The following is a 27862-nucleotide window of genomic DNA, read 5'->3' on the forward strand; positions in this document are numbered from 1 at the left end:
ACTTAGCTAAGTATATTATTATACTAATTTATATAGATTTCTAGCCCTTTAATATAATTAGCTAATAGTACTATCGTTTCTTCTATATATTTCTCTAGATACTAGGAAATTCGATCTTTAGCTTTTTATAGGTAGTAAGCAAAGTTACAATCTATCCTAGTAAGATTCTTTTTAAGTGTCTATAATAGCTTATAAATAGCTCCTTTAGTCTTATTAGAAATATAATTAGTTCGTTCCTTTAGCTAATTAAACCAAAGATCTATCTTACTATTTAACCAAGCTAACGTCTCCTTATTAGCGCTAAACTTATTAGGTTTAGCTTACTATAGCTTATATTCGTTAGCAAATTCGAGTAGTAATTCCGGTTCCTATAGAGGAGCTTCTTCTTATAATTAGCCTTTAGGATTATAATCTAACGCCTATACCTATAGTATATAGGGTATCTTATTACGCCTCCTTAGAACGCTTATAGCGTGATCAGACAGTTCCTTAATATTTAGTTTTTTAGCAGGAGTACTTAAAGGATAGGAAGATCAAGGAGGATCTTCTATAGGAAAAGATCCTAGGATTGATATAAGATTTGCCTAGCTACCGGTTACCAAGTTGCTAGGGTCAAACGAAGATATAGTTAATAGATAAGAGGAGGATAGATAACTACCCTAGTTACCAAGTCGCTAGGAACAGAGGGATTTTGTGGTGGTTATAACAGAATTGCCTAGTTCGGTTACCAAGTCGCCAAAACAGAGCGTAACTATCGCGAAGGTAGTACTAAACTGTTTATTAACGCGAAACGAATCTAGTGCTAATGGTTTTAGATGGTTAGAGCAGAGTTTCTGCTACCATTTGATAGAAGATGGTTCCAATTGATAGAAGAAAGTTGGTAAGTTGTAAATAGTTCAAAAGAGCGATGTCTCCTTCCCACGTTTGCTGGCCCTGTGGCTCTGTATAAGTAGAGGATAGGAACAAAGAACCCTCCGTTTGCTAGCCCGTTTGCCAGATCCACAGGTCTTATCTTATCTAGCCTTATATGATGGACGCGTCCGTAGACAACGTACTGCATCACCTGTTCGACAGTCATGCCCCTGAACGAATGATGACCAAAGGCACGGCGGCCGGTCGGTCGGTCGGTCAATTGTCAGCAGGTATTATTTCATCACAAATCATCACGACGAGCGAAAAGCAAAGAATCCTCCCAAAATCACGGTATCTGGCCGTCTGCCGGTCATTTCTTCTTCTTTTTTTTTTTTTTACGTACCACTCGGCCGCCTGCATCGGGAACACGGCGGTGCCCCAGGTCAGGGTCCAGTCGGAGAGCAGACAGCCCGGGATGAGCGCGGCGAGCACGGCGTGCTTCTTGGCCCACGACCAGTTGAGCGGGTCGTCGGCGCTGGTAGACGGGCGCGGGTCCAGCAGGAGGCTGTTGCCGCCGACGACGCCGCCGAGGTGATGGTGGTTGTTGTTGTCGTCGTCGCTTGTTGCCTCGTCGGCCGGTTTCCGTTCCCGCCCGGGCGAGGGCATCGGCCAGGCGCTACTGGGTTCGTGGTCACCGTCGTATCCGTCTCCTTCACGGTTCCCGAGAAGGTGATGACGATGACGATGATGATGATGATGACGACGACGATGATGATGGGTGTCGGGTGCGGCCGCGGACGTGTCATCTACCGCCTCGCCGTCGGTGGTGGCATCGTAGATCGAGATTGACCTCTGGTCGACATCATGGCTCAATTGCTGGTGCGTATGAATAGCTGCCGGGTAATAGGTCAACCCGGCCATCGTTTGTCGTGAGCTAAATATTATTATTAAGTTCCACACCCAAGGGCTAATTATCAGTCTCTCACTTTCAATCTGCAAGAAGTCACGGAAAAGGACGAAAGCGAGGAAAAGAAGAATAACCCTTCTGGAATATCTCGTGCCGGTTTTATTCTCCCCCCCCCACCCCCCCCCCCCCGGGGAGAAAAAAAAATTCCATGACCGATTACGAACACCATTTGACGACTGCAGCAGGTTGCTGCCTCACGCTGGTGGGCATCTGATTCTGCAAAGCTAGGTAGCTGCCCGGAGTCCGGACATCCGATAGCATCACCCACATGACGGGATGCCGCCATCGACCGACGAGTGTTGGTCCCGCTGCAGTACTATGATGATCATTCTATAGCGGCTTTATGGCTAGTCATTCCAAGTGCATCTTGCCGCGCCTTCAGACGCAAGCACCGCTCGTTGTCGCCGAAAATAAAGTACCAATGGAGTTCACTACCCACCTCTAAATAGAAGTAATACGACATTCCCAAAGACACAGCGATGGCGTATCGCCATTCTCGGAAACTCGCATTGGCAATCGCTTGCCCTGCATTGTATACTTGTTTCAGCCTAGGCAGATGTAATGCACTGCGCATCTAGGCAATGCTACAGATACTCGGGTGGCTCTCCAAGACACCGGGACCGGCGCGGCTCTCGTTGCCACCCACTTACACGTTTGAGACTCGGACACGAAAAATGATTAGGCATCACTTTCGTATATGAATTTGACCGGCACATTGCATTTTGCCTTCCGTAATATGTCCCGTTTGACTGCATTATGCAACGCCGTGCGCCAACAGTAAGCAGTTGAGCCAGTAATTAGAGGGTTGTTCGAGACTGTCTTGCTGAGTATTAGTTCAACAGACAAGTTGAACACAGCCGGGAACTGGCAATTGTCCACCTTGCGATAATAAAAGACATTACACCTGGCCGCAAAGTGGCCGACTGTAACTTGTGTGGTCTGCGTCAAACTGCAACAGATAAAACCTCTACATTGCAACAACAGCACATTGTATCTTCCCAGAATAGCTTTTTGTCGTAAAAGAGCCCGTATTGGTGTGCAACTTTGAGTTGGCTCAACCCTCATACAAACGTGACATAACCCCTGAACATGTCAACAAACTCAGGATCAAATTCGGCGACCCAGTCAGGCTCGTCAACTCTCTTAGCAGGTCGCCCCTTTGAGCTTCCATCGCCCGTAGCTGCCTCGGCTGCATCTCTAACGATGAGGGACCTGGTTGGTTCAGCTGCTGCAGAACTACCAGGAGACTGTTCCAAGGTCATCTCTGGAAGGTCAACGGAGACGGAAGAACCCGGATGCCCGGATTTAGTTTCTCCTGAAGGTGTTGCTCCCGTGTCCCTGTGACTATTGCGCTCTGAAAAGCTGGTAGTTGCCTCGGACGACTTGTTTGACAGCTCTTCGCAGAGCACTTCATCGTTAGCCCCGGACTTGAATGCCCTTGCTTCAGCTTGCGCCACCGTGCAGTTGTTCGGAGAGAGACCGCCCGGTTGGAAATAATAATCGCAACTCTCCAGACATGAGTTGCCTATGTCGTCATTTTCCTTCAAGGGTATCGCCACGACCAGTTGACCATCGCCTCGGCTTGAGCTCTGAGCGCCAGGGTCGGTAGCGCTCACCCGAGTCCCCAGAGTGTGACCCCCCATATTGGGCGGAGACATGGTAGTTGCCGTTTTGAGAATGTCCTCTTCATTACCATCGTCCATGAAGGAGAGGTCGATGTAATCTATGTCCATATCGTCAAGATCCACGTCGCTCCAGTCGTTCATTGGCTCCCTGGAAGAGCTCTTGAGCGGCGGACTGGGACCCAGTTGACACATTTGTGGCGTCCCCTCAACCTTCCCCTCGACATTTGGGCGTTTAGCCTTTGGACCTGCTGATATGCGTGCCATCACCTCTGCTTGCTGCGGTGGGCGGTTTCGGGAAGACCGGTTCCTATTTGGCTCGTCCCCGCCATCTACGGCGGACTCCTGTCTCTTCCTCTTTTGCCGCTGCGGCCCAAGTTTGCTGGGCTTGTCCAGGCCCTCTCTGCAGCATCGGTGGCTGCATGGCTTGCCAGATCTCGTGGGGGCGTTTCCGCTACAGGGATGATTGCAACGCCATTTGCCGTTCGGCAACCGAACGGCCTCTGAGTTAACCATCTGTGACGAATTGCTGCCGTCTTCATTATTGCAGCCCGCCAGATGGTCGTTGAACTTGTCTGCCTCTTTTGAGTAACTCTGCACAGCCAGCTCCTCAACCAATGAATAATCGTCCGAAACCACCCGAGAATTGCCCCCAGCTCCATGTGTATTTGAGGCGTGGACCACCGCTTGTTCAGCGACTAGGATGAGGTCCGAGTCGTCGATTCCGTCATTATCAAGGTAGTCCTGGGAGTCTTTGTCCCTCCGCCGATCGAGCCCTCTGTTTTCTGCAATCTGTCGCGACGGAAACACAGAGGCTGGGATATTGTGTTCGATGGCCGTTGATACCATTGTTCCGACTATTTCCTCACAGCTGAAATGACAAAAATTTTGTTCATTTACATCACGTAAACCGACAGAGAACTTGAGTTCGAGGCCCGCCTGTTTGTCAAGCTTTCTAATACTCCCGCGCCAAAAGTACACCAGGACTCCGCCGTGAGTCTCCGCTAGAAATGTTAGAGCTGGTGAGCGGCCCAGCCAGTTTGGAGGACCTTTGGGATTCAGGTATCTGAGAGTGGCCTTGACTTCAATCAAGACAGGCTCCTCGGCTCTACGCTGGACCTTATGGCCGACGACAGCTGCCTCCATGTGTAGGCGGGGAAACCTGTCAAGCTGGGCCTGTAGGTTCTTGCCGAAGGGCGGCTGGCGTGACATCAACCGCTCAATCTCGTCGTGATCCTTGTCGGCAAGTTGCAGAACGGTGTGGATGTCCTTGCTCGCCAGCTTTCTCATCCCCACGGGCCCGATGCTTGGAACCTGCGTAAGCTGGGTGGCACGTCCTTCCCAGGACTCAGCCGCAAGCCCTCGCGCAAGTTCAAGGGCTGTCTTTGTCCCCACTGAATCGCGGTCATATCCCTTGCAATCAATGACAGCTCGTACCAGGCGGCTCAGTCGTTCGAAAACCAGCTTCCGCTCAATCATGAGTTGACGTCTGAGCTTGACTGCGTCATTAGAATCAGGGTATTGCACGCATCCTAGATGAGCTTGGACTATTAGGGAAACCTTGTGTCGCGTCTGGGTCACCGGCTCCTTGATCGGATACATGATGACGGGAGACTGGTTGATTTCCCGAAAGAGCTGCCTCTCCCCTGGTCTGAGGCGAAACTCTCGAAACTCGGACGCCTGGGCGAGAATTGTAATCTGGCGGGTCAGTACATCGGTGTCAAACAGAATGCTTCGGGAGGGCCCTTACCAATGTCTCCATCCCAGCACCGCGAGGAATTTGCAGGAGAAGTTTCATTGTCTGGAACTCCACCATATACTTGGACATTGCACGTCCATACTCGGTGCAGCGAAATGTGTCTTGGTCTGTTACCAGTTGCGCTTCCTGAAGTTGCCTAATGTCACGCTCGCAAATCTCTTCCAGTTTGTCGTCGATCTGGAATGGGTTTCTGGTTCCACCTGAGAGGTGGTAGTGACTAGGATTGCGTCTGAGTCTCGCACTCAAAAAGGTGCCACCGAGCCATCTCTTTGCGGATGGTAGATCTTGGATGGTTCCCAAACAGATCTCGGAGTTGAGGTGCTCAATCAAGTTCAGGTGCAGCGTGCTTTCCAAAATCTCCTGTCCCGACACCATTTTCTGATACCGCTCTTTGTTGGCGCCGCGGGTGAGAATGATGGCTGTCGCGCTGTCATCGAACTGTGGTCGACCCGCGCGTCCAAGCATCTGCATGACTTCGAGATCAGAGTATTCTTCCAGCTTTTCGTTTGTGAAGCCCACCGTACCCTTGAGGACGACGGTGTGACAGGGCAGGTTGATGCCTACGGCCAAGGTGGAGGTGCAGCAAATGACGCCCAGCTGGCCGGTAAGAAAGCCCTGTTCGACGGCGCTCCGATCTTGTGCATCGAGTCCAGCATGATGGAAGGCTACGCCAAACCCGATGGTTTCCTGCAGTTCTCTGCTCATGACAGATATCCCTTGGGAAGGCACAGGCCAGAGCTTGTCGCGTTCCGGTCTGTCGGCTGCGAATTCCGCCAACATAGCTGCGGTGCTTTCGCACGATTTCCGAGTGAAACAGAAAACAAGAATCGGCTTGTGCTCGGCGTGTTTGGAGAGCAGTCCCGGAAGCTTCTGGTCGAGAAACTTGTCGAACATGAAATCATTGCTAGTACTTTCGAAGCCGTAGACAAACTTTTGCAGTTTGACTGGGCGGAAGTCTTCACCAAATGCCTCGCGGTAGGCGGGGAGTTGCTGGTTTGTATGGTTGCGGCCTAACCATCTTGCAATGTCCTCCGAATTGGGAACTGTTGCACTGAGGGCAATGAACCGTACGTTGGCTCCAATGGCCTTCATTCGCGAGACCACGGCCTCGAGGGTCGCGCCACGAACGTCCTTCAGAATATGGACCTCGTCGATGAGAAATAGCTCTACCATCTGGAGAAGTCGTCGGTGATCTTGCCACTTCCGGGTGATGGAGTCCCACTTCTCAGGAGTTGTAACGATGATAGAAGCATCACCGACGCGCCGCATCTCGGCTGGTGAAGTGTCTCCGGTCAGCTCCGCGCACTTGAGGTTCATGTGGCCAAACCTCTTTTCCCAGTCACGAGCTCTCTCAGAGCACAGGGCCTTGGTAGGGGCTTGGTATATGATTTTAAAATTCTCATTTCCTCGGTCGAGAGCTAGCTTGCAGATAGCTAACTCCATGATCGCCGTCTTGCCGCTGCCGGTGGGGGCGGCAACCACAAGGTTGTCATTAGTGCGGTAGACAGTATCGAAACATTTTGACTGGACGGCATTGAAAAGCTCATATGGGAATATGGCCCGGAATTTGTCTGGCAAGGCCTGGCGTAGGCTGACGAGGGGTATTCCGCGAACAACCGGGGTCGTGGAAGGAGAGTTAGCTTGGGTAGATGCACTCCGCTGATGTTGCGGAGAGGTATCCAAAGCCGACGGCAACTCGTTTTGCAAAGATTTGGCATTCCGTCGCTTCCTGGCGCTCACCCTTGCGGCAGGGCTTGAGCTTCCCGGGCCTCGGGAACTAGTCGGCTTCGCCAACTGCGAACTCTGATCCTGCGGTGCTGCAGACAGTCAGCAAAGTGCTTTGCAATATGGGCCACCGATGCTCGAACCATAGTGTCTCGAAGTTGGTTCAGGCTGCCATATGTTGCGTGACTGGGCTGTGATATGTTCAGGTTCGAACCTCAGCGTTGACCCTGCGTTGACGAAGTGTCCGGTGTCTTTTGACACCAACGGGCTCCTAGGCCCTTTGGGCTCGAATGCAGGGTTTGAGAATATGGCTGTATCGTAATACGGGTCGTGTGAATCTCGTGTGTTGAACATATCGGAGGACGAGGGCGTTGGGAAGTATTTGATCGTTTGCCGGCGACTGGGAAGATTGGGAGGCCGGGTACACAACGGTGAGTGCCCGAGAACATCTCGGTCTAAAACATGTCAGCATTCCTCCTTAATACTAGCCGAGGGAAAGCAAATATGCACGTACCAAAATCGTCTAGGCCATCATCGAATGGGTCTGCCATGTTGATTGCGCGAGGAAGTGTGGCGCGCGAGGTTGAGGCGCAACACGGCGTGAGCAGTTTTTGCTGATTACTGGTAACAGTGCGGTGATAAGGCGACTCTCAAACTCTGCCGCCATGAAAACCTAAAAAGTTCAAGAAACCTTCGCAGGGTGTCAGAGAGATAAGTAGTAGCTTCCCCGGTTGTGGGGATGGGAGCAGATGTGAGGGCAGCTCCTTCCTTGGCCGACTTCCAGGTCCCCTTGCGAAGCCTTGGATTTGAGAGCCATGACGAACAAAAACCTAGATCCAGTCTCGAGACCAATGCAAATTACCGAATTTGATCTTCAAGTCCCGGAACGTTGCTGGGTACAGCGAGGGTGCAGCGACGGTATTATTAGATGCGGTGGCAGGAATTAATTAATACACTTATTCGTCTCCATTGGTTATCATATACCCCCATGAAGATTGGAGAGAGTCGATATTCCTCCAGAATGATGCGATCAGGTCTGAGAAGAGCAAACTGTCGTCTGCGCATGATTAAACTGGTGTTGTGTTGCGTCTATTCCCCAACACCGCGGCCGGGTCCCAGGTTCCAAGCCACAAACCATCATGTGACGACGGGAGTGAGTCGGGCCCGAGCGAGGTGGGACCGGGCGCGGAAGCATGATAGCTCAGTGCCCCGAGCCGGGGAACTGGGAAAACACAAAGCTTCTGGTAAGTTCAATAATCCCGGGCCGTTGTGGCGGGTGGGACTGATTTCGGGCTGCTTTCGCCAGTCGGGCCGTGCCTTTATCGCCAGCGGGGCATTCTTCTCAACGTCCGGGCGGTATCTTGATCAATGTTGTGTTCTGCTACGATTTAACTATCCCTCATGCATCCCCGAGTGCGCATTCCCTTTTGGCCAGCCTGAGCGCTAAGGCAGTTGTAGACTCCACGCCACTTGGGTACAATTGGAAGGAGCTGAATTGGCTCTCGGGGCAACCCGTCCATTCAGGCAGGTGTCTGGCAGCACGGGGTTGAAATGAGGGACCAATAAGCACGGCCGGCCCCTGAAAATCGCCAATTGCGGCACACCGATTAAAGATAGCGAGTGCAACGGTAATTGTCCATCGAAGCGTATCGGGCAGCGCACGTGGCGGGACAAACAGTTGTTGTCTTTTGTCTTATAATTAACTGCGCTCAATCGCCGCAGCGGCGTTGGTCACGATGGAAGGGCGAGCCGTGTCACTCCGCTCGCTGTGGCAACGTTCAAGCGCACCATGAAGGCGACTTTGGTATTTTGGCTGTTTGCCGGCCTGCGGTCGCTGGCTGCGGCCGAAACCATTGCCGAGATCAACGGGAACAGGTTTATTTCGCCGTACTCGGGGAAGACCGTCACCAATGTCACCGGCCTCCTGATTGCCAAGGGGCCCGATGGCATCTGGATCCGCTCGACGACTCCGGACGACGACGATGCCACCTCGGAGGCCATCTACGTGTACAGCAAGACCGTCGGGTCTGCGCTTTCTGTGGGCGACATCATCTCGCTCGACGGCAAAGTGTCCGAGTACCGGTCAAGCGATAGCTACATTTACCTGACCGAGATCACCTCCCCAAAGAACGTGCAGGTGGTGTCGACCGGTAACGCAGTGAAGCCCCTAGTCATTGGCAAGGACACGCTGTCGCCGCCCACGGAGCAGTACACCAGCCTCGACGGCGGTGACATTTACAGCGTCCCCAACGGTGTTGCCAACATCTCTGCGGAGAACCCTGTGCTGCAGCCGACCAAGTACGGCCTCGACTTCTGGGAGAGCCTCAGCGGCGAGCTCGTCACGGTGAAGGCGCCATGGGCCGTCAAGACGCCCAACAAGTACGGCGACACCTGGGTGGTTGGTGACTGGACCGTGACCGGGAAGAATAGGCATGGCGGTGTCACCATGTCGGATAAGGGTGAGTCGAGCAATCTGATTTTGACTCAGGTACTGGAAACGGTTAATTAAACCTGACGCATTCTCCAGACTCTAACCCGGAGGTCATCATCATCGGTTCGCCTCTTGATGGCACCAAGAACCCTTCCAATTCCAAGATGGGAGATCAGTTTGAAGACATTACGGGCGTAGTCCAGCAGGCCTATGGCTTCTACGCCATCCTTCCTCTGACCGCCATCAAGACGACCACCACCGCCTCTGCCGCGGCCCCTCCCACCACCTTGCTCAGCCAGGGCAAGTGCAAGGCCCTCACAGTCGGCAGCTACAACGTCGAGAACCTCGCTCCGACGTCGGCCCACCTGCCCAAGGTTGCCGGTCAGATCGTCTATTACCTCAAGACTCCCGACCTGCTGTTCATCCAGGAAGTGCAAGACGACAGCGGCCCCACCGACGACGGCGTGGTCTCTGCCAACGCCACCCTCACTGCCCTCGTGGGCGCCATCAAGGACCTCAGCAACGTCACCTACGCCTTCACCGACATCAACCCCGTCTCGAACGAGGACGGTGGCCAGCCGGGCGGCAACATCCGCGTAGCGTACCTCTACCGTCCCGAAGTCGTGAGCCTGTACCTTCCAAACAAGGGAGGTCCCACCGACGCGACCAAGGTTGTGGCGGCACAGGGCAAGGGAAAGAGCTTGGACAGTGCGCCGACTCTGTCCTTCAACCCGGGACGGGTGGACCCGGCCAATCCGGCGTGGAAGGATACCCGAAAGCCGCTGGCTGCCGCGTGGACGGCCAAGGGGGCCAGCCGCCCGTTCTACACGGTAAACGTGCACTGGTCCAGCAAGGGCGGCGGCACGTCGCTTCATGGCGACCAGAGGCCGCCCATCAACGGGGCCGTGGCGGCGCGAACCGCGCAGGCAAACGTGACGGCGGTGAGTACCTAGTAATTAATTGCCGGTCTGAGTCGGGCGCACGGGGGAAGACGCAACCAAAGATAGGAAGAAGAAGAGGGCAAACCATTACTGACGTGCATTAATCGTCACCAGTCGTTCATTGCAGAGATTCTGGCCCTCGACCCGGCGGCGAATGTTATTGCCGCCGGCGACTTCAACGAGTTTGCCTTTGTGCAGCCGCTCAAGACCTTCGCGGCCGTCTCAAAGATGGTCGAGCTGGACGAGGCGGTTAAGACACCCGTCGCGGAACGATATACCTAGTAAGAACCCCCTTCCCATCCCTCTTCCGGCCTACCTCTCTATACACTAGGCACCCCCAGCCGAAATGCCGGTATATTGATGGATAGATCGTTACTGACGGCAAAACGAATAGCGCCTACGACATGAACGCCCAAGCGTTGGACCATATGTATGTCAGCCCGGCGCTGGCGAAGAGCAAGACGACTCGCTTTGAGCACATTCACGTCAACTCGTGGGCGGCTTTCGACGATGTTGTGTCGGATCATGACCCGAGCGTCGCTTTGTTTGACGTTTGCGGTTGAGATGGGGATGAAAAGGGTTTTCGTACTGTATTTAAGGTTCTTGATTTTCTCTTCCCTTTAGACAGCGTCAATCTTCTTGGGGGTATAAGTGGTTTTAGGGATGATGTCTATTCTATCAAACGTTGTAGAACTGTACAAGCTTGAGGAGAAATCATGACGCGCGCCTGCCATTCCGGCTGTAGACTTGGGCTTCCCGTATGAAGATTGGTGACTGTTGATACAGCATTATAGATTAAGAATGGATCTCCTTTCCCGACACGGGCATGCACAATACGGCACCGAAAATGACATCTACATCGACAGAGAGTTCAACGTCAAGTCTCTCCCGGCCCATCGGTCGCGATATTCGACAGGCGCGCCGCACACCAAGGGGAGGCCGGGGGGATCAGGGGAACCCAGCCACCCTAATCGGCAGAAGCTTCGCTACCGTTTTGCCGGGACACGGTTGCGTCATCCGCGTCGCCCGCGTCACCCGGCACGTCAAGGCTGGCATCATTTGAGTCAACTGGGATGTTGGAGTCATCTAGGATTCTGTAGCAACGTGAGCCGGCCACGGTCTCCGTTTGGATAGAGCGGGTATTCTGCCCAATCTCGAAAGGCACGCCCTGGTGTCCTGTCGTGGGCACAGGATGGTTAGCTAGGTAGGTGCCAAGGTGCTGCAGATATAGCTGTTGCCACTCACCGCTTGTGATCAGATTCACCTTCACGGCGGGCCAAGATAGAGCACGTCTGTAAGGCGGTTGGGTCAGGACAAATATCTGCACGGCACCGTCGTTCTCGGCCTCAGCATCCTCTTCGGGCAAATACATCCTAGAGGACAATGTTTTAATTAGCAACTCAACCGCTCACGCTCATGCAGACAAAGGTCAATTCTCCCGTACCCCTTCTCTTTAGATAGGCGCTCTCGCAAATCCTGGATGTCGAGATCGACGGCCACGTCAACGCTCTTGGCGGCCTTGTACGAATCATCGCTCCGCAAAATGGAGCTCATGTCATTCATGATGCCGTAGTCGACCGTTTCGCATTCCAAGACATCGACCACACGGTCCAGCGCAAGCTCTTGATGGCCTAGCGTCACTCTCCGCTTGTTTTGCCACTCGAGGTACTTCAGTTGGTGGGTAGTGTAGGTCCCGTCACTGATCTTGATTGCTGGGCGCTTACTGGTGCTGTGAACTGTCCATTTCAGCCTTCGGAACATTTTTGCGACCTTACAGGTCGCAGGAGTAATTATTAGTCTGAAGAGGGAAGCTGGCTCAAGAAGTGTTGGTTGCTGAACTTCGCACCCAGCGCGAGACTGGCGACGAAAGGATGAAGAAGGAAAGTCTGAAGCTGCAGGGAGTGAAACCGAGCAACGGAAACTCGAGCGATGGGGATTGTTGTGTCGAAGACTGGAAATACGAGGAAAGGACTCGAGGAGCCTTCACGGCTTCTTCTTGTACGATCGTGGGAACTGGCTTCGGTACCCGCCCAAGGCGCTGGCCAGTCTCGCAACTCTGATTCATTCATATCTTGGAGCCGTTCGTGGTCGTGCGAGTTGGTCACGGCCCAGGCTCCAACAAGGCGGGAAATCACTGACCTGCTTCAACGGTTTCTGAGGATAAGGTCACGGAACCCTGCCGCGCATCTTGACCGCAGACCGTTGGTCCTGTTGGATCGAGTGCGCCTCTGTTTGGCGTCTGATGTGATCCTTGGCATCGTTTTGGATTGGGGGCTGCAGAGCACGGCCAATCTGATCATCAGGTCCGAGACTCCCTCTTTGGCCGCAAGTCACAACATCTCGGGACCAAGTGGGGGCCACGTACTGTACGGATTAACTATGTATGTACTGTACTGTCCATACAAATCGCACATACATACCTACGTCTACACGTATGGAGGTGTCGGAACCCAAAACGGAGAACCGGCTCCCGTTTGGGATAGTAGGTTATAAGGGCACTCTGGCCCACAGGAGGTAATTAATCCGTACATACGCACACATACCACCAAGATCACACCCTGTTTGGCTTTTGCTAAATTAAACGGAAAACACCTTAACTCAAACCTTCTCAACACGTAAGTCAGTGTACTTGCAAGCACTTGATCTCGCGTGGATGTGCGCAGCATTGCAGTCAATGCCGAGTTTGTTGTCGAGTCCGTAAGGTTCATCTCAGCACGATACAGGAATGATTAGAAACTTCCAAGAGGAAAAAAATAATTACCGTACACATGGGTCTGTGTCGCAGTGCTTAACAAACTTGACAGCGCTTCAATACGAAGCCGGACTGAATGTATAACGCAGTACTCCGTATATCACACATCACATCAAAACCGAACCGTCGTCTGTCATCTCGGGCCACACCAAGCCCATCTCCCCCAGTCATGAAATTCCTGATATTCCCGAGGTTGCATTCAGTATACCTAGTGTAGAACCTGCTAGTCACCTGTTGTTGTTCTTGTTGCGGGGTTGGGAGGGACGAACGTCACGGAATCCGTCATGGATGATGTCACCAAACGCAACTCATCGCATGCACGCACCACACGTATTTCCATCCAACACGCGTCTGTCTAACGACAACTCGGAACTCCTCAATACACGCAGAAATCTGCAGCAATCTCGTTCTTCAATCCCAGAACCACACCAGTGCAACACCATCACGAAAAAAGAAAAATCAACAATAATAACAGACCGACAACCATGGCATCCGTCCGAACTGCTACCCTCCGCACGACGCTGCGCCCTCTTCCCCGGCGACTCCCTCGCATCCAGCCGGCTCGAGTCCGACTCTTCAGCACCGGACCCGGCTCCGGCCAGGGGGGAGGCGTAGGCGACAAAGGGACAAACAAATTGTACAACAAGGGCGGCACGAACCCCAACAAGAACTTGGTGTAAGTTCTCCCAGCCCATGACCACCACCCGCCAGGAGCAGCCCTCGGACCGGAGAAAACGGCCGGGCTCGGGAGATGGGAGCTGTGCTGACCGTGTTCCTCCTTTTCGCAGGTACCTCGGACTCGGCGCGCTCGGTCTCGCGGGTGTCTACGCCATGTTCATAGCCAAGCCGGAGAAGGCGGCCGAGAAGGCTCAAGGGACTTCGTCGTCGGCTCGTTGAACGGTTTATTTAACAACGGTTGAATGAGGGGACGGTTCAACGATTTTTTGCATTCTCTTCGTTCTTTACTTCGCTGTTGTTGTTCTTCACATGATTTTTCGGGGACTCTAAAATGTTTTGGTACATGACCTTATGCTCTTTTCTTTCTTCCGTTTTATGTTGATTGCGACTATTAACACATAATTGGCACCTCACAAGATTCTTGGTCTTTCCTTTTAGCAGCTCTCCTAGGGAAATCCAAACAAGTGGACAATCTCGGTCCAGCTATTATTCCTTGTAATTACTCGTACCGGTCGTACCATCGGGCGAGACTTACCTGTCAAACATTCAGACCGCCCAGAAGAGCACGAGATGCAGATCCCTGGCCATACAAACAGTCGGGTGATTAGATGCTGTTTTCCGATTTTGGCTGACCTCTGGCGTACTGTTGTAGCATACAAGACTTCAACACGCTTCCACAGTGCGCCCTAATTAAACGAAGCACAGGTGATGATCATGCATAATTAATCAAGATGTAATACCTGAGGTAAACAAGCTGGGAAGAATAGATTGGCTGCGCTCCGGATCAAGAACCACAAAAGCGGGCAGCTGACAGCCCACAAATCTCCGGTTTCAGATCGTGCTCGTCAGGAGATAGCTATACATATTACTCAAGGCCACGCCTCCTCGAATAAAACTAATTAAGGTGCCCCTTGACGGATTAGAAAACAGTTCGTGTGGCCTCTTCGTCGATCTTTATGCCGAACTGGCGCACGGCGGTGGCATAGCTCTGGCCCACGGCCTGGCTGGCGTAGATGCGCATCTCTTTCTCATACGCAGCCGTGACGCCGGGCTTGCAGCCGCCGGCCTCTCGCAGGAGCCGGCCGAGGAGGGCCGAGTCGCGGACGGCCGTGTTGGCGCCGAGGCCGGCGGCGGGCGTCATGGAGTGGACGGCGTCGCCGATGAGGGTCACGCGGGGCTCGTTGGGCCACTCGGGCACCCCCGACGGCGCCGAGCAGGTGATCTTCCAGAAGGCGGCCTCGGGCTCGTCGAGCTGGTCGATCAGCGGCCGGAAGCGCGGGTGCCAGTTCCTGGTCAGCGACCGGGCCACGTCCGCGGCCGGCTTGCCGACGATGGTGTGGTCGTCGTTGGGGGGGCGGATCACGCCCGGCTGGGCCGACATGGTCCACCCGAACCGGACCGAGGGGTCGTCGAGCTCCCCGGGCCGGACGTTGGTGATGAGGGCGAACGAACCGTCCGGGTGCGTGTCGTCGCGTATGATGAAGACGCCCTCGCCGAGGCCCCCGAACGCCGTGGTGGGCGCCTGGCCGTGGATGCCCCTGGCTCCCGTGTCGTAGACCTTGAGCTTGCCGCCCGAGAGCTGCCTGGCGACGCGCGATCGTATGCCCTCCCCGCCAACGAGCAGCGAGCCCTCGACCGACTTGGTGCCGTCGGCGAAGAGCGCCCTCACGCCGTCGTCGGTCAGCTCGTAGCCTGTGACCTCCCTGCGCCACTCGATGTGCGCCTCGCAACCCGCGGCAAAGATCCTGCGCATGTCTCCGCGGGCGATGCCGACGACCTTGCCGTCCCGCGATGCCAGCGCCTGCTGCCCCGCGATGCGGCTCTCCTTCTCTTCCCCGGTCACGGCGTCGAACTCGGTGAACTTGGACCCGTCCGTCTTGCCGCACTTGTCCCAGAACCGCTTAAACGTGTCCGGGTCGAGAACCTCTTCGATGGCCTCGAGCCCTTCCGCAGAAAGGCGTAGTCTGTACCCTTGCGCTCGAAAGACAAACGAAGCATCGCGTTCAAAGATCCTGAAGGGTATCCCGGACCGACGCAGGGAATGAGCAAGGAGCAGAGACGCGATTCCCGCGCCCGCAATCAGGACTGGCTTCTGTGTCGACATTGTGCTGGTGTTTTTTTCTCTCTTTTCTTTTCGTTTTTTCTTTGCCTTTCCTCCTTCTTTCCTCGTATTTGGTGCTTGTGGCTGCTTGCCAAGTCGAGATGGAAAAGACGGGGATACCGCCGTCCGCTAGTTATGTGCAAGAGGGACTCCGAGTTTGGTATCTTGAGGTGTGCTTTGATCGTGAAGGATGTAAGCAAGGTAGCAAGACCTGGAAGCTGAGGTTACTCGTGATTCCATTATTAATTAATAAGCAAAATCGACATGCCCAAGCAGAATTACTAAATCGGCGTTCAGGCTGACGAACCCCGCTAAGTCCGGACCGTGTTAACTGCAAGGGATGATTACTGGGAGGAAAGCGAGAGACAATCTGTTTTCAGTCATTCTAAGCAGCAGCTTCTGAAAAGTTCAACTTGGCAACTCACCGAATCCCATTTTGCCCTGATCATAGTGAGCGAATGGCCCGGCGCGGAAGCAAGCAAAGCGGCTTGAGTGAGGTCAAGCCAGTCGTCCTGTCCCTACTTATTCTTTGACTCCCAAACGCATTTCCCGAGGGCTTTAGGAATCTGAACGGCTTCATCGAATCCGCGTTGTTGACTTGGTTGTTCGATAAGAAAGACAAAAAGCCTGAAACGAAGAAGCTTACCGGTCTCCCACCTCTCTGCTATACCTGACATGATAGCTATCTTGGATACATATATACTGAGCTTGGAGCACATCTTCAGCCTGATTTGTCCTTCGGAGTCATGCTCAAGACATGGGAGCTGGATTGAGCGAGTGGTTCTCTTCTGCAGAAAGTGTAAAGAAGGGGTTAACGACAAATAAAGATGGCTCACTCACTCGGGTCTTTACAACACATTGAATTGACCCTTGCCATGTCATCCCAATAGGGATCCCGTCTGCCGGCGCGGGCCACTCCGGTACAGGCCCCACAACCTACCCGTGTCGGGTTTCACTCTTCCCCTGCTCCCTCCCTCTTTCTCTCCCGGAGCAGCTTACATTCGACCTGACAATCAAGTGCACTGCTCTCTGCAGGCACCGGGACAATCGCGTGAAGATTCCTTCCTGATGTGCATCTTCCCATCATGTTTATGGTATTGCCGTCATTTTCAATTTTTCCCTTCAGTTTCTCTTCTCCCCCCTCTTTCCTCTAGGTTGGCTCATGTTTGAGCCCAATTGGTCGCGCTCCCTGAAACCGAAAGGTCTTTACTCCGTATCTACTTCGCTTTCGGTCGATTGCCAGGATGTTGGAAATCAGAGCTGAGGTGGGGACGCGGCGTGAATCGAGGGTTGTGACAACTCGAGCTCTCCCATGACGTCTGACAGGCCCAGGATAGGTGACTGTGCAATCCGTACCTTGAGTACCTTTGGGCAACGAGAAATCGTTTGTTCCTCTTGAGGGGGCAATTTTTTATTTCCGCCATTACTGTGCTGCGGCGCAAATCGCTTTTACTCCCCAGCAGAAAAAAGCATCTTACGCGATCAGCGGGAGTGCGCTTGCCTCTATAAAAAAGCTCCTAGGCCCAACCTGAATGAAAGGCTGCTGGAGCTTGATCTGACGGATCACCAAAACTGCCAAAGAGAGGCGATGAGGCTGCTCTGAGTTGCTTCAGCCTACCACAGTATGCTTATTATTAATTAGCCCAGCTTGCAGCCCCGCCGTGTCCGAATTGAGCTGCTGCAGGTCCCAAACACCTGCAGCAGGAGGCGCCGCGACAAAGCGCATGCGACCGTGCATTGGACCGGCAATTTTTGTGTCGGTGACGTCGGGAAACGACCCCTTACCCAACGACAAAGAAGCCTTTCGATCCTGCGAATCTGCTTGCAACCACGAGGCGAAAAGACACTGACCCACGACGACTGCATCAATACGAGCTCGTATTTCGCTTTTTCCTCTCTAAAATATAAACGGAAGGGAGAAAAAGAAGTTGCAATCCCAAGCGCTGCCGTCCACCAGCGGCCTAACAATTCGCTGCATTCAAGATGGCGGCCAGTAGCCCAAAGATCGCAACGGGGCCGACGCTGCTCGGCATGCCCTTGAAGCAAGCGTCTTTGCTCACGGTACGCCCTTCGTTCGCCGCAAGCAATGACTTGATCCGGCTGCTAACATGTTGCGCCCAGTTAATGTTGCAGAACTCGGCCCTGATTCTGGTGTGCTCCTCTCTCCGCTCCTCTCCAACCCTCCCCTTCCGTCTCGAATGTTCCCCCCTTCTAACGCCGCCGCGGTACCCAGGTTATGCACTACTCGCGGGTCATGAACCCACCGGGTGACCATCGATACTTCACCTCGACCGCCGTCCTGCTCAACGAGATCATCAAACTCGCCATATCTCTCAGCTTCTCGATTCACGAGGTCTCCCGGAGTCTAGCACCGCAGACGCCCGTGACCGTGCTGCTGGAACAAATATACAATCAGGTCTTCTCTGGGGACGGGTGGAAGCTGGCGATTCCCGCGGTCCTGTATACATTGGAGAATACGCTGCAGTACGTGGCGCTGAGCAATCTGGACCCGGTGCACTTCCAGCTTCTCTACCAGCTAAAGGTAACCTCCCCACCCCTAGCTAGCTCCGTTCTTCCGGAGCTGCAACTGGAAGACCGGATGCGCTGATGCTTTTGGGGTAGATCATCACCACCGCGATCTTTATGGTTGTTCTTCTCGGCCGCTCTCTCGGAGTCCGACGCTGGCTCTCTCTCGTTGTGCTCACGGTCGGAGTCGCAATTGTCTCCCTTCCTTCGTCAAACGCCAAGGATATGACCTTGGACATCCACGACTTCAGTGACCACTTCTTTCCCCGATCTGTACACGAGCTGGGACAGTTCGCCGGAGGCGTGGCCGAGGCAGCCAGGGAACTCACCAAGCGGGGCGTTGTCGGGCTGACAAACGGGCTCAGCAAGCGGTCGGCGACGTACGAGGGTATCGCAGATGACCTCGACAACTCGCCCAAGATGAACTACTCGGCTGGCCTGACCGCTGTTCTGGTCGCCGCCGTCATTTCCGGCTTGACCGGGGTCTACTTTGAGAAGATATTGAAGGAGTCGACAACCCCGGCTTCCGTCTGGACAAGGAACATCCAGCTGTCGTTCTACTCCATCTTTCCTGCCTTCCTCATCGGCGTCGTCGTCAACGACGGCGAGGAGATTGCGAAGCACGGCTTCTTCGACGGGTACAACAGCGTCGTGTGGACCTCCATCGTCTTGCAAGCCATTGGCGGCATCTTGGCCTCCTTCTGCATCAACTACGCCGACAACATCGCCAAGAACTTTGCCACGAGCATCAGCATTGTTGTCAGCTTCCTTTTCAGCGTCTTCTTCTTTGACTTCCAAGTCACTATTTCGGTACGTCCTCCTGAACCGACCCCCCTCCCCTCCTTTAACTCAACCTTTTTTTTGGTGTTCTTCCCTTCTCATCGCCCACTAACCATGGCATCTCTTAATACAAAGTTCCTATTCGGCACCGTTCTTGTCCTGGGCGCCACATACATGTACAGCCTGCCCGAACGGAAACGCGCCCGCCCACCGCCCATCACCATCGCCAGCTACGAGAAGACCACCATCGAGGGCACGCCGCGCTACATCGACCAGGATCGGTTGACCGTCAACCCGCTAGACTCGGCCGCGGCCCGTACCGGCAACGGCGGCGGCGGCTCTCTGGGCCTGTCGTCCTCGCGACCGGCCTCGCCGCTCTTCTTCCACGAGCGAGCGCCTTCCGCTAGGGGGAGGAGGGCCGATGATTGAGATGGCTTGAGGGGGATGGGGGTTGGTTGGGGGATTTCTGTTCAATCATGCCTAGCTGATGTTATGAGCTATGAACGACTCTCTACCCTTGGATGGCTGCGCTGGGGACGATGATGAGAGGCTGGGGGTAGTGCAGATGGGGCCAATGACGGGTATGACAACAGTTACAATGCTGCGATTAATGTCACGGCGTGAGCATTTACATGGGGCGGTAGGTGGCTATCGGTTAGCAGAGGTACATGATCGCCTCGGAGTTCTGGGATCGCAACCGGTGGGTTTGGATGGGATACAGACGATCGGTTTTACGTAGGAATCAGATGTGCAAGCACGGCAGGTGGGCGGTTGGTTGGTTCAGGAGAGGCAACCGAAACCGTCCGATTCTTTACACCTACTCGTTGAACTTTGGTAGGAAAATAGACATAGTTACTCGGGTGTTTACAAGTCTCGAGGCCAACGACCGGCAGTTGGTTGCTCGTTCCGGCGGAGCGTCTGGTGATTCCTTCTCATTCCCACACACACACACACACACACACAGAGAGAGAGAGAGAGAGAGAGAGAGAGAGAGAGAGAGAGACACCAGCCAGCCTTTGGACATATTGATGAACAGTGGCAGAGCCGAGTACGGGCAGACAAAGCGAAGCAGAAATGAGGGTTGCAAATGCGACGTCTACTTCTGATATATATCCCCGCCAACATTCCGGAATTCTGAACCGCGCGTCCCATCAATCCGGCAACAGAAGAAACCAGAGCCAGCAAGGTTGTGCACTCGAGATGCAGCTAGGCTCACGTTCGGGCAAGCCGTCTCCGGATGGTGGTGCTACGTGTGACGGTTGGGTGGGATCAGTTGTGCTTCCCTTGCCCTTTAACTTCCAGAACCGAGATGTCCTGGGTTAACATTGGAAACGAGGCCATCACAAAAGAAACGGTCGCAAGCTCTTCGCGGCGCGTGAACCTTGCTGCTGCGTTGAAACCAATGGCACCAGCGGTTCACCGTCACAAAAGCGCGCCCCCCCCCCCCCCCCCCGGTGAGAGAGACAGCGGAATCTGGTTAGCACTGAAACGGGAGGGTTGGCGTCGAGGTCAAATCACCCAGCAACACAATTGCTGGTTGCGCTAACCACAGGAGAAAACCGAAGCTGTCTAACTAGTGGTCGCAGGTTAAAATCCCAGACTTTGAGGATGATGTTAACTAGTCTGGCTTGTAGATCATGCTCGTGCGTCGTGACCCTTGTTGAGCTTGAGGATGGCCCTTGTTCTGGGGTTTGTGCTCGACCTCCTCCAGGCTTTTTTAGTGAAGATCGTCGACGGGAGAGATTGTACGCCTGGGGAAGGTTAAGGGGCAAGGGGGGTGAACCTGGCGCTCGATATGGACATGGGTGAACATGTCTTGCATCGAACGACCAGCGCGACATGGCGATTTGGCCGCAGATCGTTTGCTGAGTTCTGAGCTTTCCGAGGCATCTGCCCCTCCTGGCGTATGCGTCGCGCTTGCTTCTCAGGCGAATGTGGGCACGTGGATCGGGGTGGATCGCCCGATTTGAGAGAATTGGGGCTCTTCCCTAACCAAAGTTTAGGCAAGTGCAACCGGGTTGGCACCACAGTCCGAGTCAACTACTTCGCGAAGTACTCCGTACACACGCTCGAATCACGCTGCCTACCTTGGTCAGTTCGGCGCTGGCATGGGAAAGTTGCAGTGTAGTATCTATGGAGTCATGTTGCACCTTATTGAGTTTCTCACATTGCTAAGCCCTTTAGGCTAGGGTGCCGTGTCTGTTATCCAGGTGACAACCTACCCTGCGCAGTGTCCTCGGGGAGACGCGGACTACGGAGAAACAGCAACTTTAACCATCCTTTGTTGTAAATCAGCATCTAATAATGAAGAGAAAGCATCTAAATGTGGCCACCTGACCATCGACCCTCCGCAGGGCCCCAGCTGTGCGCGGGATTGCTGAGAAATCTGGGGATCATGTTTCCGTCCCCCCTTGCGTGTATTGAGCGATCGCTGGGCGATTTCCGACATGGGTTGACGAAATTGCTGGCGATCATATGGGCTTTGCTGGTCTACACCAACTCCACTCGCGGAGTAGTGTATAGGGCACGCAGCAGTTAATAAAAGCAGTGTTAGCGTAGACGATTTTCGCTCCCCTCCACGGAATGCAACACTGGTGCAACCTGGGCGGCCACGCTGCAATGAGACACGGTGATCGCTGTTTCTGCACGTACTGTAAGGAGCTGCTGTTTCTGCACGTATTGTAAGGAGCCGCTGTTTCTTATCAGGCAACCGCTTGCTGAATCCGAACCAGTTGCCACTCTCGTTTCGAGCTGCAGCAGTTCGGGTTCATGCAAAAGCCAGATTTTTTGGGGCGCAGATCCATCGCCGCGTGGGAACCCTCCATGACACAGATGGCTTGCAGGGAGTGTGGCTGACCCCTGCAGATTCGCATCATGGATGCTGAACCAGATGAACCAGTCCCCATCAGGACCCATTCTCGAGTGCTTCGCCCGAAGGGACCCAGGGGCTCGGTCCAATCAGTGAGCGAGTCCGTCCCGAATATCAATGCAGCAGTGGCGAATGCCTAATCGGTAAGGTGCTGGCAGAATTTCCAGCTCTGAGCTCGCATTGGCCACCTCTCCTTTTGGCAGCATTCCAACACCCGAACCCAGCTCTTGTCGTTCTTGTCTTCTCGCGCAATATGGATCGAGGTCCTTTTGCGGAGAATGGCCCGCTCAGCCCATTCGTGTTCCAGTCCTGGCTCAACGGACTCCAGTGCACTATCCCGGCAGATTGCGCTTGTCGTGAGCATTCTGGGTGGGTGGGATTCCTCCCTAACCTGCAGGGGGGATCTGATTGCCGATGCCAGGGTGTGCCCTGATGCACGTGTGCGGTCGAGAGAGGTGCCAATGCCCACGTTTTTTGCCGTGGAGAACCATCGATCCTGCCACGCAGTTCACCATAAGACGCGGTCGGCCACCCATCGTAGTGTACACTACGTAGCGCAAGCAGGCAGTCCCTTGTATTGGGGAAATGGGCAGCCCGCTGGGTCAAACCTGGGGAACCCTTTATTCTTTTTTTTTTTTTTTCTTTGCTCGCTTGCACGACTACGCTGTCGCGTCCCGGAAGTGGCGGGCTATTAATGCGAAACCCCGAACTTCCCACCGCCATTTAGGATACGATTGATTGACTCCCGGAAAACAATCTGGCGCGTTTGTAAAGGTCGCTTTCTTCGACGATTCTCACTCTTGCACCAATGCTACAACGACGGTGACCCGAACCCCGAAAGGACACATAAAGCCCGACACACACGAGCCACACAGTCGAGCCCGAGAGGTTGGAACCTGCGGCACAGCCTGCAATGGGGCACACTTCGAAATTCGTGTTCCCCTTGCCCGGCCGCAGATCGAAGCCGGCGCCGCCGCCTATGGTGTCAGCCCCCTTGACGACGAAAGCGCAGAAGATCCTGGGGGCGGCAGACCTCAATCTCGACGTACGCGCGATTCCGGGGTGGGAGACACAGTCCAATTCGGGCATCAGCATTGCGGTAACAGAGTCCACAGCCGCCGCTGGAGAACACGGTAATGGCGCGGTGCACAAAGAGGGCGGTGGCGGCCCAAAGGCATCGCGGGATAGGCGATGGGAGCAGGAGTCCGATATCATACCCTCCGCGCTGAACAGCCACCAGGAGCTCCTGGGCTCGATGGTTTCCGACGACGCCACCGAGGCATCGAGTCTCCGGCGGCGACAGTCGAGCTCGACCATCACGTCCTACTATGACAAGTCAAAGCTCCCGCTCTCAATATCGCAACAGACCTCCAATTCTGCTATGGCAAAGGGTCTCCCCCCTAAAGCGATGGCGCTATTGGACATGGACGGCGAGTTCGCGGAGCCGAAGAAGGCGCGCAAGAAACCCTCGAAGCTTGACCTCTCCGCTCTACTGCAGAGAAGCAGGTCTCCCAGGCATCTCCACCCGGACGGCAACACCGGTTTGGTGCTCGACGCCGACCTGTTGACCAAATCTCCGTCAGCCATTTCCGCCTCGACAGCAGCACCGACGCCGCCGCTGCCGGTAGGGCAACAAGCCGACGGGGTCATCAGGAAGAGACTCACGAGAGAGTCGCTGCGAAGCAACTCGGCGCACCAGACGTCGCCATATGACTCGGTCAGCCGTCCCGAGCAACACACCAAGGCCAGCATCGAGCTGCACAACCTGTACGACCACTACGAACAGAGGACCTTTGCGGACGCCTTCGACCAGAACTTGGACAGTTGCGACTATCGCATCGAACCACCACCAGCCGGGCCATCTCCGGCTTTTACCACGTCTACCACAGGGCAGTCGGGCAAGGCGTTCCTCTCTCCATTCCCGACAACGGCGCTGCGACCTGCGCAGACGGCATCGAAGCCGTCTCCAGTGACAGCCGCCGATCTGAAGCTGGCCGGTGTCGGGGCTCCCTCGAGCCCGGTACCCGCTGATTGCGCAAGTGTCTCGAGCCGGCATACCAGGACTTCCAAAGCGTCCAAGCGGACAGATCGCAGTCTCCAAGAGATCGACCTGCTGCAGAACAGTGTTCTGGCACTGTCGTCCGACTCGGAGGACGACTACGAGCTGTCATCCAAGGGATCACTCACGGTCCCTCCATTGAGCGACGGGCAAGCCAGCCCGACAAGCCCGCGGTCGTCGCTGTCACAGGTCAGCGCAGGAGCTTACGACGGCAGTCGGGGAAAGGCAGTGAAGCGTACCAGCTTTGCGCCCAGTCCCCAATTCCTCCCCGGTGGCCATGGTCCCACGGCAGCCAAGGGACCCGAAATCAACCCGCGGACGAGTTCCCTGAATTCCAGGACTTCTTCATCCGCGTCGAGCCATGGCTTAGTTCGCGAAACGTCGCGGCTGTCCATCGGCACGACTTCGACCGACCGCACACTCTCCAATGCTCGCAATCCGCCTGTCGAATCGGCTGCCGCGGCCAAGAAGGAGCCCAAGAAGATGCGGAGCGAGTCTCAGTTTGACTTCCCGGCCCCGCCCAGTAACCGGGGCTCGCGTTCGGCGTCCGTATCCCGCATATCGGACCTGTCATACCCCGCGTCGCTGAGCAGCGACGATTTTCACCTGCAAAGCCATCGGCTTCCCGTGGCGACAGACAACGGATCCATCCGCAGCGGCACGAGCCTAGGCAGCACAACCAACACCGGACGCCGGGGCAGCGCAGCCAGCAGCATTCACGATGGCAACAGCGGGCGTTTCATGGCGGTCACGAGGCAGGAGGAGATGCTCTTGGCTGCGCTGCGGATGAAGCGCGCCAGGATGCGGGAGGATATCATCGCCGAGTTTGAGGGTGACATGGAACGGGACGAGCACCACGAGCTGAGGCGGGAGATGACCAACGACAGCATCGGTACGAGCGGCAGCATGACGAGGCAGTCCTCCCGGAGCACGATGCGGCAGGAGATGGGAGCGTTGAGTGCGCGCCCACGGCGTCCTTCCGAGGCGGAACCCAGGAGGGAGCACCTGACGAGTGGAGATCTGCTAGGGGTGGTAATCCCCCAGTCACCCCTCGACCCGACCATCCGCACCCCGGTCTTGGAGATCGGCGAGTTTATTCCATCCGAGGAGAGCCGCAGCACGCAGAGCTCTGGTGCGTTAGAGAGGAAAGACAGCCGGGCCAGCTCGGTCAACAGCCAGCGATCCGGTTCGTCGAAGAGACGATCGTCGCTCGGTTCCATGACGGCGCCAGCATCGCGGAGGTCGCAGCGGGGAGACGGGAGCTCTTCACGTCAGAACTCGCGCCAAGTCAGCCCCAACGGCCACAAAGACCTGCCCCACCGGATCCCGGAGGATCCAGCTGAGGATGACGATGACGATGACGATGTCGGAATTCCGCGGCCTGACTCGCCCATCTCGCCATCCGATTTCCCGGTGCCGGTGTCGATCAGAAACAACCAGCAAGTGCGGCTGAGTGCGGTAGGATTCTACAAGCCCAGTTCCGATAGCGGATGGTGAAATCTCGCTGGAATGGGCGAAATAATCACGAGCGACAGACGTCGCATTTCCTTTTTGGTTTTGTCATCAACAAGCAGCTCGGCGCACCAAAATTGGGTGCCGGCTCTACAATGTACTAGGATTTTTTCATCTGTCCTTATCAGCACGGGAGATGGAGAGCGGCGAAGAGTGGGAGGCAGCTTTGTGAATGCGGGATAGGGGCATGATTTAATGACTGGAGAGGGCCCAGAACACATAATACACTCGCTTCATTCTTTGGTGGCCCGGAGGCAGGCCCGCCGGGGAGCTAGTTTGGAAGATAGCCATCTCTTATACCCTTGTAATCGGCCAACCGATGATGGCATGCGCGAGCATGCACGAAATAATTATACTCTAATCAACTTCTCCTCTAATCACCTTTCGTCTCGCTATAGATCTGCAATCGGGTTCCCTGTGGTGCGTCGGGATGTGTCTGGCTCTATTTCCAAGTGATCAGCACTCTCATCCCTTCGCAAAAACACAGTCGTCCCACTGAATATAGAGAGAGATCTGTCTTCCTAAGGGCTAATTAGTGAAAAGGACCAAGAAAATACGAAGAAAACACCAAGACGTTCGGCACCGTCCCAACAATGTCCTCTTGGTGACCAGCTCGCGTGATAGGGCAGTGGAATCCCGCCAGCCCGTCCCGGCCCTAACGGCGACGCCGATAACGCCCATCCTCTCGACGCGACTCTGCCTCTTCCCATACCCGCGGGACCCCTCCTCACAGCGACAACCATGCCAACTATTGGGACGTGATCGTGCTTGCGTCACAACAGCAGAGCATTGTCCCTTCGCCAAAAGCCCCACGTCGAGCGGCATCAATAACCACCACGTCCCGGCCTGCTGTTGCGTCAGAGGGAGCTGCTCGTCCTCGTCCTCGTCCTCCTCCGTCCCCACGTCGAGGGCCAGTTAGAGAAAGGTGTGTTCAAAAGAAGACAATATTCAAAACAAGACAATGAATGGCACTCCCCGAATCCCTTGGCTCCGGCGGGGAACTCGGTCGGAAAACTCAAACAATGGGAACTATCAAAAAGAAGGCTCTGTAGTGGTAGTTTCGAAGGTTTAACGAAGTTGCCTACTAGGCTACTTAATAAAGGAAGAAATGAATGCTATATATAGACAAGGGAAACGGCCAGTGCGTTTAGCGAGCATTGCTCGTTGTGATGGGTTGCTCGTAGATCATTAGAGAGAAGCGTGTACGGCTCCGACACCCGGTCTTGGAGAGCTTTCGGTTTCAGGGAGTGTAGGAGAGAGGACGGATCTCTCCGCCGGTCAGGAACTTGCCACTCAGGGGGGCCTCTCGTGAAAAACACACACGCGCACAACCCAATGTGGTGATACTCTCGAGTTGGAAAGCTTGCCCAGTTGAGGGTAGAGTCTTCCACTGCTTGACGAGGGGAAGCAGCACCATATTAGAGGTGTTCTCTAATTACCTTAGAGTACCTTGGGCAGTGAAGGCATGCATGCCGTTGAAGGTTTGGCCTTTGGTTCCATGTCTGCCACGCGCTTTCTTTTTCGCCCGATGCTGCAAACTAGATGCGTGTCTCAAGCCTGTCTCGCGGACGTGTTGGGGATATTCGATTCATCGGCGTACGTAGGTGCTCGGTGCATCACCGAAGTTACCGCTGGCCTAATCAATCAATATATAAATGACCATAACTCAACGGCCTCAAGCGTCACAAGGCGTAGACTCTTTCTCTGTGATTTGAGTAGTTTGGATAGCAACGTGACGAATATGACAGTTGAGTCCGTCGTCGTGACCAATAGCTTTCTCGCTTGCGGCTACGGCTTCCCAGGCACGGTGCTCCGTTGTTTTCGTCCCCTCCCAACACCCAACAACCGCCGCCCAATATGCTGCTGACAGTATTCGGTCACGGATGCAGACACCATTGGTGGTTGAGCGTGGCGTAACCACCTACCCGCATGAAATCGCCTACCAGGGCAGGACATACCTTGCCTCGTGGAATGCTCGTACAATTGTAAGGTACCTTAGTCGACTTGGGGGGGGGGGGGAGGACGCTCCAGCTCGCTTCCGGAGAGAGGGCGTCGAGCCTGCATACGGCAATGAAGGCGCGCTGATTGTTCTAATTATGGGTGAAATGAAACGTGGATCATGGTTTGAACGGTCACCATTGCTGTCGGCTTCCGGCTTCCGACTCGCCTTTTGGTAGGCACTATTTAGAGGTTCCCGATATGGTGTCCGTGATCCCAGTCCAGTCATTGGAAGGGCCCTATGATGTCGGCCCAGTGCAGCCAGCAGAGAATACCGCACCGATATGGTT

At 54.7% G+C, this 27862-nt stretch overlaps 7 protein-coding genes across 7 annotated transcripts; 3 read left to right on the top strand and 4 right to left on the bottom strand.

The window, feature by feature from the left end:
* Positions 1–1198: 1198 nt before the first annotated feature.
* MYCTH_2108297 (uncharacterized protein) lies at positions 1199–1773 on the bottom strand (the record flags this gene model as incomplete). The annotated part of the gene is made up of 2 exons (XM_003660883.1): positions 1199–1207; positions 1252–1773. The coding sequence occupies 2 exons, from the start codon at positions 1771–1773 to the stop codon at positions 1199–1201; spliced, it is 531 nt and encodes a 176-aa protein (XP_003660931.1).
* A 1107-nt stretch (positions 1774–2880) lies between these two features.
* Positions 2881–7279, bottom strand: MYCTH_2116402 (uncharacterized protein; the record flags this gene model as incomplete). The annotated part of the gene is made up of 3 exons (XM_003660884.1): positions 2881–5028; positions 5192–6959; positions 7140–7279. The coding sequence occupies 3 exons, from the start codon at positions 7277–7279 to the stop codon at positions 2881–2883; spliced, it is 4056 nt and encodes a 1351-aa protein (XP_003660932.1).
* A 1261-nt stretch (positions 7280–8540) lies between these two features.
* MYCTH_73270 (Endonuclease/exonuclease/phosphatase-like protein) lies at positions 8541–11042 on the top strand. Its single transcript, XM_003660885.1, has 4 exons — positions 8541–9384; positions 9453–10297; positions 10412–10578; positions 10692–11042. Exons 1-4 carry the CDS (start codon positions 8715–8717, stop codon positions 10858–10860), a joined length of 1851 nt encoding a protein of 616 aa, XP_003660933.1. The 5' UTR covers positions 8541–8714; the 3' UTR covers positions 10861–11042.
* A 222-nt stretch (positions 11043–11264) lies between these two features.
* On the bottom strand, positions 11265–12058 carry MYCTH_89324 (uncharacterized protein; the record flags this gene model as incomplete). The annotated part of the gene is made up of 3 exons (XM_003660886.1): positions 11265–11497; positions 11543–11670; positions 11742–12058. The coding sequence occupies 3 exons, from the start codon at positions 12056–12058 to the stop codon at positions 11265–11267; spliced, it is 678 nt and encodes a 225-aa protein (XP_003660934.1).
* A 1775-nt stretch (positions 12059–13833) lies between these two features.
* MYCTH_2299772 (uncharacterized protein) lies at positions 13834–16015 on the bottom strand. The gene has a single exon (XM_003660887.1). It carries the CDS (start codon positions 15829–15831, stop codon positions 14647–14649), a length of 1185 nt encoding a protein of 394 aa, XP_003660935.1. The 5' UTR covers positions 15832–16015; the 3' UTR covers positions 13834–14646.
* A 1587-nt stretch (positions 16016–17602) lies between these two features.
* MYCTH_2299773 (uncharacterized protein) lies at positions 17603–19683 on the top strand. Its single transcript, XM_003660888.1, has 5 exons — positions 17603–17889; positions 17950–17979; positions 18062–18370; positions 18451–19164; positions 19270–19683. The coding sequence occupies exons 1-5, from the start codon at positions 17812–17814 to the stop codon at positions 19561–19563; spliced, it is 1425 nt and encodes a 474-aa protein (XP_003660936.1). The 5' UTR covers positions 17603–17811; the 3' UTR covers positions 19564–19683.
* A 3138-nt stretch (positions 19684–22821) lies between these two features.
* Positions 22822–25664, top strand: MYCTH_2299779 (uncharacterized protein). The gene has a single exon (XM_003660889.1). It carries the CDS (start codon positions 22917–22919, stop codon positions 25557–25559), a length of 2643 nt encoding a protein of 880 aa, XP_003660937.1. The 5' UTR covers positions 22822–22916; the 3' UTR covers positions 25560–25664.
* Positions 25665–27862: the final 2198 nt, after the last annotated feature.

Source organism: Thermothelomyces thermophilus, chromosome 1, assembly GCF_000226095.1.
Source record: "Thermothelomyces thermophilus ATCC 42464 chromosome 1, complete sequence".
Classification (NCBI taxonomy): domain Eukaryota; kingdom Fungi; phylum Ascomycota; class Sordariomycetes; order Sordariales; family Chaetomiaceae; genus Thermothelomyces; species Thermothelomyces thermophilus.

Bases quoted from the DNA above. Each gene is read 5' to 3' on its own strand.
- MYCTH_73270 (XM_003660885.1), top strand. From the start codon at position 8,715: ATGAAGGCGACTTTGGTATTTTGGCTGTTTGCCGGCCTGCGGTCGCTG. The intron at 9,385-9,452 runs GTGAGTCGAGCA...CGCATTCTCCAG, and splicing joins TGTCACCATGTCGGATAAGG to ACTCTAACCCGGAGGTCATC. The intron at 10,298-10,411 runs GTGAGTACCTAG...AATCGTCACCAG, and splicing joins CGCAGGCAAACGTGACGGCG to TCGTTCATTGCAGAGATTCT.
- MYCTH_2299772 (XM_003660887.1), bottom strand. From the start codon at position 15,831: ATGTCGACACAGAAGCCAGTCCTGATTGCGGGCGCGGGAATCGCGTCT.
- MYCTH_2299773 (XM_003660888.1), top strand. From the start codon at position 17,812: ATGGCGGCCAGTAGCCCAAAGATCGCAACGGGGCCGACGCTGCTCGGC. The intron at 17,980-18,061 runs GTGTGCTCCTCT...CGCGGTACCCAG, and splicing joins AGAACTCGGCCCTGATTCTG to GTTATGCACTACTCGCGGGT. The intron at 19,165-19,269 runs GTACGTCCTCCT...CTTAATACAAAG, and splicing joins ACTTCCAAGTCACTATTTCG to TTCCTATTCGGCACCGTTCT.
- MYCTH_2299779 (XM_003660889.1), top strand. From the start codon at position 22,917: ATGGGGCACACTTCGAAATTCGTGTTCCCCTTGCCCGGCCGCAGATCG.